General features: G+C 32.5%; 1 protein-coding gene across 6 annotated transcripts in view; it reads right to left on the bottom strand.

Annotated features, from left to right (window-relative positions):
* Positions 1-760: 760 nt before the first annotated feature.
* EPHA5 (EPH receptor A5) overlaps positions 761-17601 on the bottom strand; it is a 341721-nt gene continuing 324880 nt past the window's right edge. For 5 of the 6 annotated variants that reach the window (XM_035004891.1, XM_035004894.1, XM_035004893.1 and 2 more), the window contains 3 exons: positions 13046-13239; positions 8809-8964; positions 761-942 (listed from right to left, as the gene is read on the bottom strand). In XM_035004891.1, coding sequence (XP_034860782.1) covers positions 837-942; positions 8809-8964; positions 13046-13239 — 456 coding nt within the window. In that variant the 3' untranslated portion in view covers positions 761-836. Of the gene's footprint in view, positions 943-8804; positions 8965-13045; positions 13240-17601 lie in introns of those variants that run through there. The other variant, XM_035004897.1, reaches the window with a different exon arrangement.

The following is a 17601-nucleotide window of genomic DNA, read 5'->3' as shown; positions in this document are numbered from 1 at the left end:
GGAACACTTGTTCCTGTATGTTGCTAAAATTAAAACACTATTAAAAATGCAAGCAGAATGATAATGCACACATGTGCAAGCATCACACACAAAACTCCAACTTAAACTGATTCCTGGGTATATAGCAAATTATACAGTATATACACATTTATTACCTAATAGTTTCTAGAAGAGCAACTAAAAGTAAATTTTATAACACAGAAAAATAAATATGCACCCTGTATTGTACTTGTCCTTGATCAAGCAACATATTTATACACTAGAGTCTATAACTTAGACTGTGTAACAGCATTTTAAATTACAAAAGAAGGTATCTGTTAAGAAATTACCTAATCATATTGCTCTTCAATACACTTATGTAGACATTTAAGACTTGAAGTAAACTTCAGTAAATTGCAGCTTCTGTTAGCCCACAAATGGCTATAAACTTTTCCTTTCAAGTAGATTCTTGGAAGTTTTGAAAGGGGCTGCCTTAATTCAGTCTGTAAAGGTGCTATATATAGTTATAATTTTCATTTATAAAATTTTGTAGAAGTAGTGGAAAGGATTTTCTTGTTGCAACGTAAGATAATGTTTAACCTCAGGTTTTTATTCCATGCAGGTTATATTTGCTTCATGAAAAATGAAGACACTGAGGAAGATAAGGAGATTTTAGCAAAACACTGATTACAAATTCTGTGGCTGAAACAAATGCTCTCCTAAGGTTTAGAAATCACTGAGTGTTCCCTCCCCCCCCCCATATTTTTTTTTTTTTTGTTGTTGTTGTTAAAATAAATCTCAGGGCTTGTTTACAAAGTGCAGAATCATTCACTTGATGAAGTGACATTGAAATGAAGTTACAATGGCACCATCCCATTTACCAGCTGCACCTTCATTTCTTGAAGGCTGTTCATGATCTTCTTCTGGTGACCGACAAGAGTCACTCCAAGCCGTCTCAAATCCCTGCATGAAGAAAGCACACATTGGATGTATGTATTGATTCAATTGGTAGCACGCCTCAATATTTCACTCTGGCAAAGACACAAACATTCTGCAGAAACTAATTAGATTACAGTCCCAATTTAGACATATGGGGTCCAATTTTCAAAGGCAGGCTCCCAAATTGTACCTTGAAAATCTGTTTGCAGGCAAACATTTAACTTATAATAATAAGGGGTGCTATAATGTATATTTGCCCCCCTTTTTAGGCTTCATTATTTTGGTGGCACAGAGTGGTGGAAAAAAATTTGCACATGCTTACCAGTAACATATTTAAATTAAAGGTACAATTTCATTGAACAATTTTGAAAATATGGACCTACAATAGGAACAACAATTTTTTTTCTTTTTTTGCTAAAAGAAGCATAAAATATACTTTTAAAATTTTACAGTTAAGCAGCTGAAGACCAAAATCTTCAAAGGACTCAGTCAGTACAATCATTTTATACAACAGATATCTTTACGGGATAATTTTCACTACATTGCTCTTACAACACTTTCAAATATTTTATTTTTTACTTGGAACCCAAAGTACCAGAGCTTTCTTCCTTTACCAAATAATATCTAGGCTCTTGAGGCATTTAGAGCATTCTGAAGATTACACACTCTCAGAAAGTCTTTTCAACCAAGATATATTTCTACTGTTTCTTTTAAACAAGCTTATTATTCAAAAGAAAATTATAAATGTTTAGATTTCTAAACTAATAGCATATTATAGAGCTCGAAGTCAAAATCCATTGTTCTTAATTATTATTTCATAGGATATTCGGAAATTCTATACTCCTAGAATATATATTTGGCAAATAAAATTATTCAGGTATGTTTGGCAAGTGATAACATTAATTATAGGAAAAAATAACAAATCAAGATTTTTAAGTGACAAAACTGTTTGCCGTGTTAGATTCTTTAGATAATTGCTTTATTGAATACATTATACTCAAAGGATATTTTTGCCTTAGTATCTTAGAATTCTTTAGAATTGGATACAATGACATTAGAATCATTATATGTCAAATTTGATAGCTTTGGAAACATGTAAATCTCAAGAGAGTATCAGAGAATAGAAATTTTAAAAATGTGTACTTAGGTTCTATATATATTAGCATTGGAAATAATTGCTTATTTAAATAATATCTTAGGTTTCCTTTTCCTTTTATGTTTTCTTGATTTTTTAGGGGAGTTTTAGCAAATGGCAAGTAGCTAAAAAAAGAAGCAATTTATACTTAGGGTGGAAACATAGTTCTTTCTTTCTTAGAATGTGAATATTAAACATTAGAGGGTATTAAAACTACAAGACACCAGAGTACAAAATAATCTATATCTATATCTATATCTATATCTATCAATCGATCTATAAGGTAGTCATGGAAGATAATCATCAGCAAAAATTAAAAGAAAACAGTAAAAATTCATTTTGAAACAAAATGACTACTGTTAGTTATGCAATAGACTATAAAATAGCTAGTTGTTGACTAGCATCGGGATAAAAGAAGCTTGAGTTTAATTTTTTTTTTTCTCTTTTCTACTGCATTACAGTTTCTTAGCTTTGCCCCTGTTCACATTATGGGCTGGATAAATCTTTGTTGTAGGGGCTACTCTGTGCATTATAGAATATCTAACAGCATCCCTGGCCTCTACCCACCAAATACCAAAAGCATGGCACCACAGTTGACCCTTTGTTGTGACAAGACAAAATGTTTGCCATATGTCCCCTGAATAGCAAAATCTCCCTCAGTTGACAAACATTGCACTAATATAAAAATAATAGGTGAAAATTAAGATTTCCTCTTCCTATCTGCTAGGAAAATACATAAGTCTATGACATAGATTTTTGTTAATCATTCATGGATGGGAAAATGAAGGCTTAGAGAATTTAAATCACTTGGTTAGATAACACAGCTAGTGGGTAGCAGGTTAATACTAAACCAGGAACCTGATGTCAAAGTCCATACTCTTAATTTCTCATTACTCTGAGATATGATTTTGAGCAAAGTACTTCAAATTACATACAATTATTTATTCATCTGTAAAATGAGAATTCTGTAGTGATAACATCAAATATCAAAAATTCTAAAAGAAGGAAGATATTTAATGGTGGAAACGAACACATACTTCTTTGAGGCTATGGTAACCCAATCTATACTTCATAGCAATTTCAGTTATGAGCTAATTAATATTCTCATGTTTCTACAATTTATGAATCATGAAGAACTGCGTAGATGTGGGTATTCATGTGTGCTCACTAGCATACTTTGGACCTAAGTCAGGTGATAGGGACTAAAATTTCTTAACCTGAAAATAATCATTCTCAGCTAGAGAATTTAAATAATTAGTAATTAAAACGAAGTTTTAAAACAGATGTTTTATCATATGCTTTATAAACCCAGAATCCAAGTTCGGAAGTCCTAATGTTATATATATGTACTTAAATTGCACAATCATATGACTAATCCAATTATTAGGAATGAGCTTTTGAAAATAATCATTACAACTTACTCTGAAAGACCTGAGAAAGAAATTATAGGTTTCTCACTGAAACAGCATGGATTTTGAATACACAATACCAAAACCTTAATTTGAAGTGTGTGCATGTGTGTGTGTGTTTGGTGGGGGGTGTGGGGTGTGTGTGCGCCTGCATGTGCTACACATTAGAACACTTGGTTGTCTCACTGATATTAAACCACTGGTTTAACTTATTTTTATTTCCACTGTTTTAACTTGTTGTTATAGTATATGTAAATATGACTTCATTCTCTCAAAATATCTTGACCACAAGAAAGACTGGTTCAGTGCTTTGGAAATTTAAATTTTTTAATGGCATCTATGTCATGTTAAAGAACAGATGTTTTGAGGAGTTGTATTTGATTAGTAAATGCAGTTGTAGAGCTTGTGTTTACAGGCAAATAAAATCTTTCTTTCTTCCGAACATTCCATATATCTAGATTTTAAGTTAAATTTGTTGAAATTCTCCCAGTCAAATATAAGATTTTATTTCATGGTCAACTTATGATCTGATTGTCCCCTAAGATGCACATGGAAGGTCAGACTATGGAAATTCTCTCTCCATCCATCCCACCTCCTCCCCATCCCTCTTTCCATGGAATAAATGGAGTTATAAAAACACAGCATTGCATTTTATATTTTGCCATAAATTATGTGTGTTTTTAATGGAATGCTAATGTTTTTAAAATCTGACTTGTCATTTCAAAAGCTGTCAAATTAATGTGCAGAGATTTAGAAAATAGCATGATTATAATGCATACAATGTACATATACCTTTATGCAATGTGATTTTCAGTGAAAAGGTTACAGAGAAATAAGATCATTTCTGCAAGTTAAAATTGTTCTCAGCAGCAAAGAAGTTTCCTAAAAAATCCTGTTTAATATTTCTCTAATTATATTACAAATGACAATTAAAATAGTATCAGAAAAACATTTCTAGAAAAGGTTAAATAATTTTATTCCAATATTGATAAATGCATTAAAGTATTTTAAGTAGCTTGTCTTATACTTTCATGATTTCTAAGAATTGCCATTTTACTCTTTAAAGTATATAATAAATTGTCAACTTAGCAGCAATAAAGTGAGAGAAATTTGATAAAAATTAAAGTATTTTATATTTAATGATGAAGTTACTGCTCTACTTACAAAAAATTTTTCAAAATGATGCAAGATATGCTGTTTACTCTTTTTATTTTTCTATATAGGAAATTTTATAGCTAGGTAAAATTTTAAATGTATCCCCTTTATAAATATTATATTTAATGTATCATGACCATGTGTAATCTTAAGTAATACCCAAAGCCAATTCTAATGATGATGAACTATATTTCAACAGAGGCTTATGAATTTAAACATGATAAGAAGAGTATTGTTACACAAAAATAACTTGGCTTTTGTCAACAAAGCACGATTAGTTTTAGAAAAGCTGCGAATATAATGAATTGCCATTGATGTAATTACATTTCAGCATATTTTCAAATGTTACTCCATAACATTAAACAATGGAAAACAGTGATATTATGATACTAAAATGGCAGAATGAAAAATAGGGAATAACAAGAGGTGTCTAGTTGATGTTGGAGCAATTCTTGATTATTCAGGATTTAGTTCATCCGTTTGTGGATAAGTCATTCCCTCACTTCTTCTCCCTTCTGCTTTACACACTTTTTAGCCATATCATCGGTATTTACTCTACCAACACTGGCTGGATAGGAGAAGGGAGAAGAGAGATTAATAAATATTCATTAAGTTTCAGTGTGTATATTTTTGTCATAATTTGATCATGCATTTGTAGGTTTGAAATTTTTTGGTTCCTTTAGAAGAATCCTGACAATCATTTATAGATCTACTGCACAAGATAAATATATCTACATTTGGCAAAGATTAACCATGATTGGTCATGGTTTTCAGTGAGTGAGACATAGTGAGACTATGAACTAGACTAGAAACGTTAGCTTAATTATGTGGAATGCAGACAAGAGTAAGTACTCCTGTGTGTATTTTAGGTATATAGTAAATTATGCATAATGTCTTTATTGATACGTTAAGAAATCTACTTGAATTAGCGTGCATACATTTTAGACCTAGATTTGTAAAACTTCCATTTTAGTAGTTTAAGACCCCATTTTAAATAATGATACTAACATAAATCTCTTCAGCTTATACACAATTGGCAAAATATTTTAATTCATTGGATTTCACTCATCTTCTGAATAATCAAAAGTTGACAGTATTGGTCTAACAATAAGTTTAAAAAGCGGTTGTAATACTGTCCTTATTACAGATCTTTGGATTCAATTTGCAACTCACCGCAAGCTTACAATTTCCCCTGTCAACCACAACTCACTGCATTTACACACCATAGTACAGATTACTGCCATAATTGTTCTGTGTATTGTACACAGAATAGCAAGGTTTAGGTACAGAGAATGGCAGACAGAAACACTTAAGTTTGAAAACCATATTGCTGAACACATTTTAACTCTTAGATTAAGTTTTTCATTTCCTTTCCACATTAAGCCATATATACATGTGCTGGCAAAAAAAAAAAAAAAGGGGAGAGAAAAAGAAAGAAAGAAGAAAGAAAGAAAAGAAAAAAGAAGGAAAGAAGGAAGGAAGGAAAGGAAGAAAGAAAAGAAGAAAGAAAGAGGAAATCACAAACAAAATTAAAACTATATTGAAGGAAAATTTTTATCAAAGTATGCGGTTCTGAAAAGTTGTAATATTTTTTATTCCTTTTTCTAAGCTCACTATGAGAACAAATTTGAAGGCATAAATTCTAACATAATATTCTAGTTAAAGTATATGGCAATTTGATCTCTTGCCTTTTAGTAATTGATCCTATCTTTTTCCCCCACCTAAGCATTTATCACAGGTATGTTTCCAGTTCTCAGTTTCTATTATGCCTTGGCAATAACACTGATAATAATATTTTATTATTTTATTATAGCATTATGCAGGCTCCATAAAATTAGTATTTAGATATTGGGTAAAGACCATGTGTAAAAAATCATTATTTAAATGTTTAAGAGCTTGTCTTTGTCTTTGCTCATATCCCAGCTCCTTTGCCATGTGTCTTTAATAATTTTTTTGGTTAAAGGCAAGGAAAATGCACAGATAACCTTTTTCTTATATTCCTGACCAAACAAGTAACTGACTACTCATTGTTCTGTGAGTTATTTAAATGATATTTTGATAAATATATTCTTATAAAATCGGAAAAATGTGGTAAAAAGAACAATAAACAAGAGGACATGTATTTAAAGGTGCTGGAAATCAACTTCACTGGATTTGAGGTTTGCTGGCTCAGTTCCTAGTAAGGAATGGGTAATTATCTGCCCAGAAATCTGAAGCAACTGACGCATGGAGACCAACATCTCTGAACATGAAGATGTTAACGAGTCTCCTAATTTCACTTTACTCTTCTGGTTAAGGTAAATATCAAAGTATCTGAAAGGACGCAATATGGCAAGAGGCAACAGGATACCAAAGTAATAGAGACAAAGAGAAAAAGCTGAACCAAGTAGAGAAAAACTGATCAGACAAAAACTACTAGAGAATAGAAATGGGGTGGAGAACCATAATTAGAAGATGGTAGAAGGCTATTAAGTCTTGAAAGAAAACATACAAAACGAAGAGTTTGGGAAGAGAGGAGTCGACAAGTAAGTCAAGAAAAAATAATTAAAAGCAATAAAAAATGAAACGCTAAAATACAACGTTAAAATATTCACCGTTTGGGGCCCCAAAGAGATAAAGTAAAAGAGAGGTAGTAATGCAAAAACCATTATTTGTGATTAAAATTATTCTGTGAGGGGAGAGGCAAAAAGATAGTGGATGATTATATATATATATATATATATATATATATACATACACATATATATGTATATGTGCTATTTTAATAAAAAAGAGACACCACTTAATGCAAATAATTTTATTATATATTTACAAGTAATCTGACATTGGGTAGAAGAAATACCTACAGTATCATTTTAATATAAAATGACAAATGACTTTAATAAATTAAAATGACCATTTTTACTGAAAAATTAAATAGCAATCATGTAAAAATAGTTTTAAATTATCAGCAAAATTTTGTTTACTATTTTAAATATAGCACAAATGAGTTCTTTGAGCATCCAAAGAAATAATGGGCAAAGCATATGTGTCATCAAATAGATATAATTTGGAGGTGATGGTAAGGATGAGATTCAGCAAATTGAGAGAGCATGCTGAGTAGTGAGTTTAGGTCCAGTAGTTACAGATATGAGGAAGAGAAAGGCTGAGAATGTGACATTATCTGGTGACGAATGATGGTACCCTGTTACCATTTGTGTGGATGGGCAGTGAATTCAATGAAGCAAAGAATGTCAGACTAGAAATGGTGAGAGACAACTGCTCAATGTTCATATTATGAGAAGTAATGGAATAAGGATCGTGGTTTAGTGCTTTAGGATGTTCTACCATGTTCTAATCCTCACACCAATATTTTAACCTTTGAATTTATAGGTAATTTAAAGTAAGTTATTATTATATTCGCAGGTTAAAACATTATTCATGTTCATGTAAGCTAGATGGAACCACCATAACAACAGTTAATTTTCACAAATAACAAATATTAGGCTAAAATAATTATACATACAGAGTATATAATAAAATACAAACAACTTACAACCTTAAAGAATTTAATATTTAACTCTAGTGGATTTTATTTAATAAGATTTGATAAACATTATCTTAAACGTGCAAACAGAAAAGGGCACAATTGGTTTCACTGAGATTGTACCAAATAACAAATCAGAGGCAGAATCTAATATATCCTTGTATTGCAAGAATATAAGGTGCACCAGTTAGAGGTTAAATGAGATTCCTGCCTGGGAAGCTTTGTTTAAGCTGTTGCTTCCCGGGTATTCATTATAGCCAAAATTTAAGAATGTGTTTTGTCGTTATGTAGGACTAGCCACACCAATTGTGCTTACAGTTTGTTTTGTAATTACATTCATATAACATAGGTACCAGTATAAAAACTTTGTCAAGAAAACATCTTTTCCACAACACAAAATGCCAGTATTTTAGCAAGGAACTGTTACTCCAATTATTCCAATATTCAAGTGCTGTTTGTCTGAAGCAAAGAAGCAACGATACTGGCCACAAGTAGCATTAACCATGCAGTCGTTAACAGTATGGGCTAAAAAAGAAGGGGCTTCTTTGAAAGCTGTCACACATGGACAAAGGTTAACTGATTTCCCTTGACCTCATCCAGATTGGATTCCAAACAATTTTTCTCGCCCGAGCAATTATGTAAAAATTATCAGAAAAATTACTCACTCCAAGGTCACCTGAGCCACAGCGTCCATTGAACTGTATCCATTTTCCATGAAAATCTCTGTATACCGGCCCATTTTGATTGCTTCTAGCCATTCACCTACTGATCTGTAGGCCCCAGATCCCGGTGGGCCATGTTCTGCCAACAAATTAGATACCCTAAAACACAGAGAATAGCAATATTACGAGTAACACTTTAACTCTTTTATAACAAATTGTAATGTTAGCACACAATCAGTGGATTTTCTGGCTTATATTTATAGGGGAAATATATACTAATACTAACATGGAAGAAAGTTATTCAAAATATAGAACACAAAATTCAGATTTTTTTCTACACATAGTCAATGAAAACTTATAATGGCTTAATAAATAATCTTATTATTTAATAAGTAATAATCTGTGATATGAAACATTAGCTAAAAGTTCCATGTGGTGATTTAGATGAATTTACTTCCTATTATTGTTTTTTGTTTGTAAAAATAATAGAGGAAATGCTACCAAGATTAGATATGAAGACCAATTTGTGCAAAGGCAGTTGCTCCTAGACTTTGCTAGAGAAACTCAAGCACATTTAAGCTAATTTCCCAGGAAGTTAAGAAGTTATTTATCCTTTATTTTATGCTCTTACATAAGCGTATTTGTTAATTTACCCCAGGAGTAATAGAACTTGGAAAACAAAATGTCACCGCAAATACATGAGAAAACAGAATAGGATCAATCAACCCATGAGATGCTCTTAACTGTACTAAACTCATAGTTTTGGCCAATAATAATAATGATATGATGATGAGAACTATTTCTGGAAATGTATCCTAAGGAAATAATGAGGAAAATGACAAAGAGTACTTGTACAATTTTTTGTAAGTGGGAATAAACATTAAATCAATTTAAATGTCCATCAGTGGGGGGTTTGCCTAAGTAAATTTCAACCATAAGATATAGGGCAAATACCTTTCTACTCATGGTCTCTGCACTTTCTCACACTCCATTTACACTTCAACCTACTCCAGTGTATTTTCTTCCAAATCAATTGCATAAAAATTGCTCTCATTGAGTTGAGCAATGATTTCTATTTTGCCAAAATTGGTGGACATTTCCAATCTTTAAAATGATTGACTTCTCAGAAATTTTCAACATCCACCACTACCACCACCCTTTTGGAATCCTACCTTGTCTCAACCTTTTTTGAATAATTCTCTCTCTTCCTTGGCTACTATGATATTGAATATTCCTTGACTTCTCTTCAATCTCCTTTTGCCTGCTACTCCTCCTGACTTTAAAATTTGGAGGGACCTAGGACTTGGCCCTATATCTTCTCTGCTCAGGCCAGAATTCCATTATAGGCAATTTTACCCACTTTTATGCTTCAAGTAGCATCTATTTTCCTTCAATTTTTACCTCCAGCCTAGGTTTCTCATATATTCATACAGCTACTTCACACCTCCATATTTCTCATAGGAATATCACCTCAACATGTCTGAAACCACACTTCTCATCTTTTTCACATCCAATTCCTCCTGAAGTCCACCCTACTCCAGGATATGATCCAACAGTTCACTCCTTCCTTGTCCTCAATCCCCTCACAATCTATCATTGTGTGTACTCTCCATTTTACCTCCAATATATTGCACATCTGACCACTCTTCTCTATCTCATTTATTGCCACTTTAGTGCAAGACATCATCATGTCTTACCTGCACAACTAGTCTAGCCTCTGAGTTATCCTCCTAAGTTCTATTCTTACTCTCTACTGCAAAACCAAAGTTGTTTTTTAATGTTTTTATTTTGTTCAATATCTCTCTCCTCCAGTAGTGTGTTGCTTAAAGCTGTATAATCAGCACCTAGCCCATAGCATGACACAATGTGGACACATGACTATCTGGATGAATAAATGGATTCCTTGTAACTGGTAGCCTTTAAGCAGTGGGAGTCAAAGATTTGATGAAGATAGAAATATAGGAAGAAATATTTGGAGAGTAGGATCTTGAAGTTGAAATTACGGAAGAGTTGCCAATTTTAGGTAATAACAAATTCTAGAACATGACTATGAGAAGGAGAGTTCAAGGTAGGACAGAGACCAAAATCATTGAAGAAGAATATTTCAATGTACTGAGAGATATTCAAACATCATCTACATGGTTACTGAAATCACCAAGTTTTCTGACATGGGTGGGAATAAAGGAAAAGACAATGATCAGGGACTAACACCTTTTGGAATTAAGATTTGTAGATGCCTGAAAAAAGATGGCTAGTGAATGGTACAGTCTTAAGCCAAATCTGTTTAAATGAAGGGGCACCTGGGAGGCTCAGTCAGTTAAGCAGCTGCCTTCAGCTCAGGTCATTATCCTGGGGTCCTGGGATAGAGCCCCACATCTGGCTCCCTGCTCAGCGGAGAGCCTGCTTCTCCCTCTCCCTCTGCCTGCCACTCTGCGTACTTGTGCTCTCTCTCTATCTCTCTGTCAAATAAATAAATAAAGTCATAAATAAATAAAGTCATAAATAAATAAATAAATAAATAAAACTTACCTAGCTCCTTCTATATATTGCACACAAAAAAATATGAAATTTTTTGGAGATTCTTAAACTGCTCTGAATCTATAATGATAGCAATATAAACTAATGCAATTTAGAACATCAAATGTCGTTTTATGATTTCCTTTCTTTAGGTCCATTTGTGACAACTTAACGTAATTCAAACAAGTAGATGAAAGAAATGCTTAATATTTTACATGACGATAAATAATTTAAAAGTAGATATTTCAGGAACAACATAAGGAATAATCGCTAAGAAGATAAATTCTCCAGTTGCTACTACAGAAAGTTAATGATGCTTGAACAGAAGTCGAAGATTCATTCCTCATTTGTATTTAAAAATGACTTTTTGCCTAGTAAACAAATGTTATGTCGGAATCATAGGACTTATGTAACTTTATCAACAAATTATTTCTCATTTAGTTCACACTAATAGGCAGCCAATTTGGTTACACTTCTTGTAAAAATAAAAAACTTCCTCAAATATAGTGAAAATAACAATCTGGCAATTTTTTTTAAAGTACAGAATCAAACTGTTGTTTTTTTTTTTTTTTCTGAGAGGATAATTCTGTAATTAATCAGGTTAAAGAGAAAAGTATGTTTTACAAATATGCAGAATTATTTAAATGTATTCATGTACATTCAGAAAACTTTTTAAAATGTTCATTTGTTCATACCAATTTTTTCCACAAATTACTCATTTATCAGCTTTAAGTCTTGTTCCAACTTCACAGTAGGAGGATGATTAGCCAAATATCTGTGTACAACCAAATAAGAGCAAAGAATCTCTAAAGGAGCTGTCACTGTTCATAAAACATGACAGACACTAAAATCTGTTATAAAGAAATCAAAGAGTAATTATTGTTAGATATATCTGGTTTATAATATAACAGTGCTTATTTGGCTTTTCCATATGATCTTACAATCTTATTTTGCCCCATACACACCTATGTGAGATCCAAAACACATCAAAATACATACATTTGAGCTTTTTTAAAAAAAAAGTGATTTTAAAGATTTATTTATTTATTTGAGAGAGAGGGAGAGCACAAGTGGGAAAGGCAGAAGGAGAGGGAGAGGGAGAGAAAATCCCAAGCAGACTCCCTGATCAACAGGGAGCCTGACATGGGGCTTTATCTCACAACCCTGAGATCACTCACTACCTGAGCCCATAGGGAGTCTGATGCTTAACCAACTGTGCCACCCCAGCGCCCCTCATTTACTTTTTTTATGTTACCTAAACTTGGCTACAGTAAACATTTTACTGAAACTGGCATTTACAGTTAGATTAGGCATTGGTGCTTTTAATTATTTAAATTATTTAATAATAATATTTTATTGTAAGAGAGTAACATTATACAAAAACTGTATTTAGATAAATTAGTGTCAAATAGATCTATAGATTAAAGTGTATAAAAATGATTTTATTGGTTTGGGCGCCTGGGTGGCTCAGTTGGTTAAGCGACTGCCTTCGGCTCAGGTCATGATCCTGGAGTCCCGGGATCGAGTCCCGCATCGGGCTCCCCGCTAGGCGGGGAGTTTGCTTCTCCCTCTGACCCTCCTCCCTCTCATGCTCTCTCTGTCTCATTCTTTCTCTCTCAAATAAATAAATAAAATCTTAAAAAAATGATTTTATTGGTTTAATGTTGATGGCATCAATGTGAATTAACTACATTAGGAAAATCTCTCAAGTCTGGCTTCATACCTGCTGGATGCATTAACCAGCGTCTTCAAGCTACTTGGGTTACGTATCAGCTTATCCAACATGTTGACGATCTCATCAAACTTGGGCCTGCTATTTCGGTCCTTCTGCCAGCAATCCAGCATTAACTGATAGAGAGCAGCAGGGCAGTCCATGGGGCTTGGCAGACGGTAGCCTTCCTCTACTGCTTTAATCACCTGTGGAAAGCAGAACAGAGCCATACTCAACACCACATATTTAGTACGGAGTAGCCTGAGAAATTTCCTACTATCCAACGTTCATCCTTTCTTAGTCTTACTCTTGCAGTAATAACCAGCATCATTATCTTTAAAATCTCTGATTACTTCCATTTGCTGCAAAACAACATAAAAAAGTAAATACGTTATCACAATGTAAAATGATAGGTTTTCTTCACATACCATGAAGAAAATAAATGGTAATCATTTTTACATAAAATCTTGATGAAGGGTGATTTGTAAAATTGACATAAGAATAATGTTCATGTTTTATTTATCTTTGCATTCTGGAATCAAACAGGGATTACATTTTTTTAGTGATTTCTCTGAAAAGTTAATGTCTTTTTAATGAAAAATTATGGGCAGACACACATTTTTTAAAGTAATAGAACTGCAATTTTACTTCAGAAGAGACTTTTGGATGGTAAATGATGGATAAGTCAAAGGCTAAATTAGCATAACTGTCTCATGTATCATTTAATAATGTCAAAGTCTGGCTGTTTATTATCATCTACTGATTTCTGTCAGGAATTTGGAATGACTGCTTAAATAGCATTACAAACATCATTGATTTTAAATAAAACCACACATATGAGTATTGGTCTAATTGTGAAATTGTTTTATCAAAAACATTTATAATGTTGCTGCTGTCATCAAAATGTCTAACTACAGAAGAAATCCATTTATGGATTTCTTCTTAACATAATACAGGTTTCAGTTCTAGAAAATTTAAATATTTAAGTGATACTAAAGCCAATAATAATAAACATATTTCTCAAAATCCTATTGTGCATATTTCCTTAACTAGTAAAGCTAATTACATTTTTTGACAAAGACTTTAGATTTGATTTGACAAATGGAAAAATATAAATACAGTTATTAGAATAGGAAATTTACAAAAACAGTTTTGAAAGATTGGAAAGAAACCAGTCTCTCAATGATAAAGGAAATGGCATCTGAAGAAAAGCAGTGGCATATGGAAAGAAGATGAAATGGCAGATTTAGGGGACATTTATGTTATAAGGGTAGAGGGGAGAGGAGGGAACGTATCCGAAATAAAGCAAGTTCAGACTTCTCACACTGGATAGCTGTTGCTCTTTACTTTAGGTTAACACATTTATGGGGGGTAAAGAATGTTGACAAGTATAATTTGGGGCTTGTTTTGTTTGGGGTGAGTGGGGAACACCCAGATGGCAATTTGCAGGAATCTGGCTAGGGTGCCGGGGATATTTGAGATGATAATGTAAAGGTGAGAGTCATCAGCACTTGGTCACAATTTGAAGTCAGATGTGGTATATATCTCCCTGGGAAAGGCATAAAATAAAACTTCCTGAGAAGTACAAATAGTTAAGTTCAGGCAGAGAAATAAAAAGTACTCCAGGACTCCAAAAATAAATGGTCAGATAAATAACTGGATAACTATGAGCGAAATTCCTGAGAGTCACCTACCACCCTAGTTAACTCAAAAAATATTAAAAAAGTAAAAGGTAAACCATGGTAGAAACTGTTATGAAAACTATAATATATGACTGGCCTACCTAATATGTTAAAAAGTTCATAAATACTGAAAAATACAATGATAAAACAACAGATTCATGAGAAATAGATACTAACCAAAACTTCCCAAAAGAAAAAAAAAAAGCCTAAATAAATTTTGAGAAAACATTTATTCTCATTGGTAATCAAATAAAAGAACAAAAATAAAAAAATAAAAAGTATCATTTGAACTTATATATTGATGGATGTATTATAATGATTAAAATGATTTATAATAAATATTTATAATAAATTATTATAATCATTATAAATGATATCTATTAATTTACTTATTATAAGACTTCTTATTGCTGATGTCAGTGGCTATTATCTTTAATAACATATATGTACCAAAATAAAATGTCCTAATATAGTTTAAGTCATGAAATATTTCACTATGCGGTGAGAACAGAGATTTTTACTTACTTTAAACTTAATTTATTTCATAATGAATTTTTTCCCAAAGCTGCTACCAATAAGCTCTATTTTTTATTTAGCACCTATGTTTTTTTAAATATTGTCTTTCCTCCACTGAGCAGCTAGTCTTCATATGTGACTATGAAATGAATAAATTAAACCAAGTCATTAATTTTACAGGAATTTCATAAGTTATTTGATTTGAGACATTATTTCCAGAATATATTAATCAGTTTTATTTTCAGGTAAATTTATATACAGAAATATAATGCCATGTCTCTAAGTTAACTTAAGTACTTGGTCCAGGAAATTAGGTCATTGAATTTAATTCTAAATTCATCTTTAGAATTTATCTTCCAAGTATATTTAAACTATAGCTTCAGATTTTATATTTAGACACATTAATTTTTTTTTTCATTTTTAACTACTGTTTCCTTCATAGTTTGGGAGAGAAATGAATGGCATTCATACTCTGGTAGTTTGTGAAATGCTTGAAATCTATCAAAGTGCAATTTAGGCTATTCATTTTATCATACAGTTTATAATGTATAACCAAATGAATCATAATCTCAATTGACTTTCTTATTACTACTACGTTTGTTAATGTGGATGGTTGAGATAGACAAAGGGAAGAAAGAGAAAAAAGAAAAAGACAACCAGAAGTCTTACAGACAATCTGGCACGAGTTCATATGTGCTACATCTGAAGTATTATTTTTTTTTAAAGATTTTATTTATTTGTCACACAGAGAGAGGGAGAGAACACAAGCAGGGGGAGTGGCAGGCAGAGGGAGAAGCAGGCTCCCCACTGAGCAAGGAGCCCGATGTGGGGCTCGATCCCAGGACCCTGGGATCATGACCTGAGCCAAGGGAGACACTTAATAGACTGAGCTACCCAGGTGTCCCTAGATCTGAATATTATTTTAAACTATGCATTTTCTTGGCACTGACATGTAAATTAGCAGTCTGAACACAATTTTAAGAATGCTACTTCTCGAAATACATAAAACTTCAATACTGAGTACCCAATATGGCACTATTCTCTTGTGGCAAGTTGACTCTACTGGGCTGTTTTTTCATGTCAGGGTCAGTGGTTTCGTCCTTTCGGATATATATACTCATTCTGGGTACAGTTTGCTTTTGCTGCTCACAGAGCCTCAGCCAGCATTACAAGCTTTACAATGCTTGATCCACAAACACTGAATCCCAGACAGCATATCACTCAGTGAAGGCATGGTCTTCCAAGTGAAGAATGTGTGGGAGCATCACATACTCAGTGATGTACTGGTAAATATTTAACAACTGGCTCTCCTTGGGGGATGAGGGAGACAACATATTTGTATCATTTTCTTGTCTATGTGGTATAAACATCATACTTTAATTATAACATGCCGTGTGCTATCATAAAATATTCTTTTACCATGAAATAGTCCAGCAATAAAAGATGTATATAGATATCTTTTTTGTCCCATCAGAAATTACAACAAAGAATAGAAAGAGGATGAGAAGCACACCCAGTACAAAGTAGGTTGACATCCTTTTGGGTCAAAAGTTCTTGCTGCCTTAGAGTAAGATCTAGGCCAACAGAAATAGTAATAGAAAACTGACTGTCAAAAAAAAAACAAAAGAACAAAAATAATTCTAACATGAGAAGATTGAGAAAGATAAATGAGTTTTTAAAACATTTTGTAATCTACATGCTTAGTGTATTCTACATATTCATACATTTCCCAATAAATACAAGAGAAAGACACTGTCACTAAATATAAAAATGCAATGCAATTAAACCTCTTCTTATTTTGGTTTTGATTTTAAGTTCAGAAAAATGTTGACATTTAAAATATTTGCTATCAAATAAAGAAGCTTCTACTGACTTCAGGATATTATCTTAGCTTCCTAGGCTTGAATCGGAGTTTATGGTCTGGTATTAAAATTATCTTAGTCATTCTAGTTTATTTTTATTATGTGTTGTTATTTTTTTTTCTCTGTGATGACAGAAGCAATCCTAAATCAAAAGAAACTGACTGCAGCATTCTGTCCCCTTGACATAGTGGAAGGTCTCCTCTGAGAGATTTAGAATATTCTGCATGTTTGGTAATGTCATATTTTCATGTTGCAAAGCCTTTTTAGAATTAGATAGTATCTGCAATGTAGAGATTATGGGATATATCATTCAAAACACCAAATCAGTACTTCTATTTTGCTCTCTGAGAATTTGTTTCCAAAGAAATATTCAGTGATCATGATTTTCAAATACAGTAGATCTGTCATGTTTCTTGAATACAAATTGGGATAGCAATTGAGGATATCAAACTTAGTGCTATATGTAGAAACTAAATCCCACTAAAGATTGTGAACTTGCTGAGAAAAT

This window comes from Mirounga leonina, unplaced genomic scaffold, assembly GCF_011800145.1.
Source record: "Mirounga leonina isolate KUSES-001 unplaced genomic scaffold, KU_Mleo_1.0 Mir_129, whole genome shotgun sequence".
In the NCBI taxonomy this organism is placed as follows: Eukaryota; Metazoa; Chordata; class Mammalia; order Carnivora; family Phocidae; genus Mirounga; species Mirounga leonina.
Note: the sequence above shows the minus strand (reverse complement) of the source record. Positions and strands in the feature narration are given on the sequence as shown.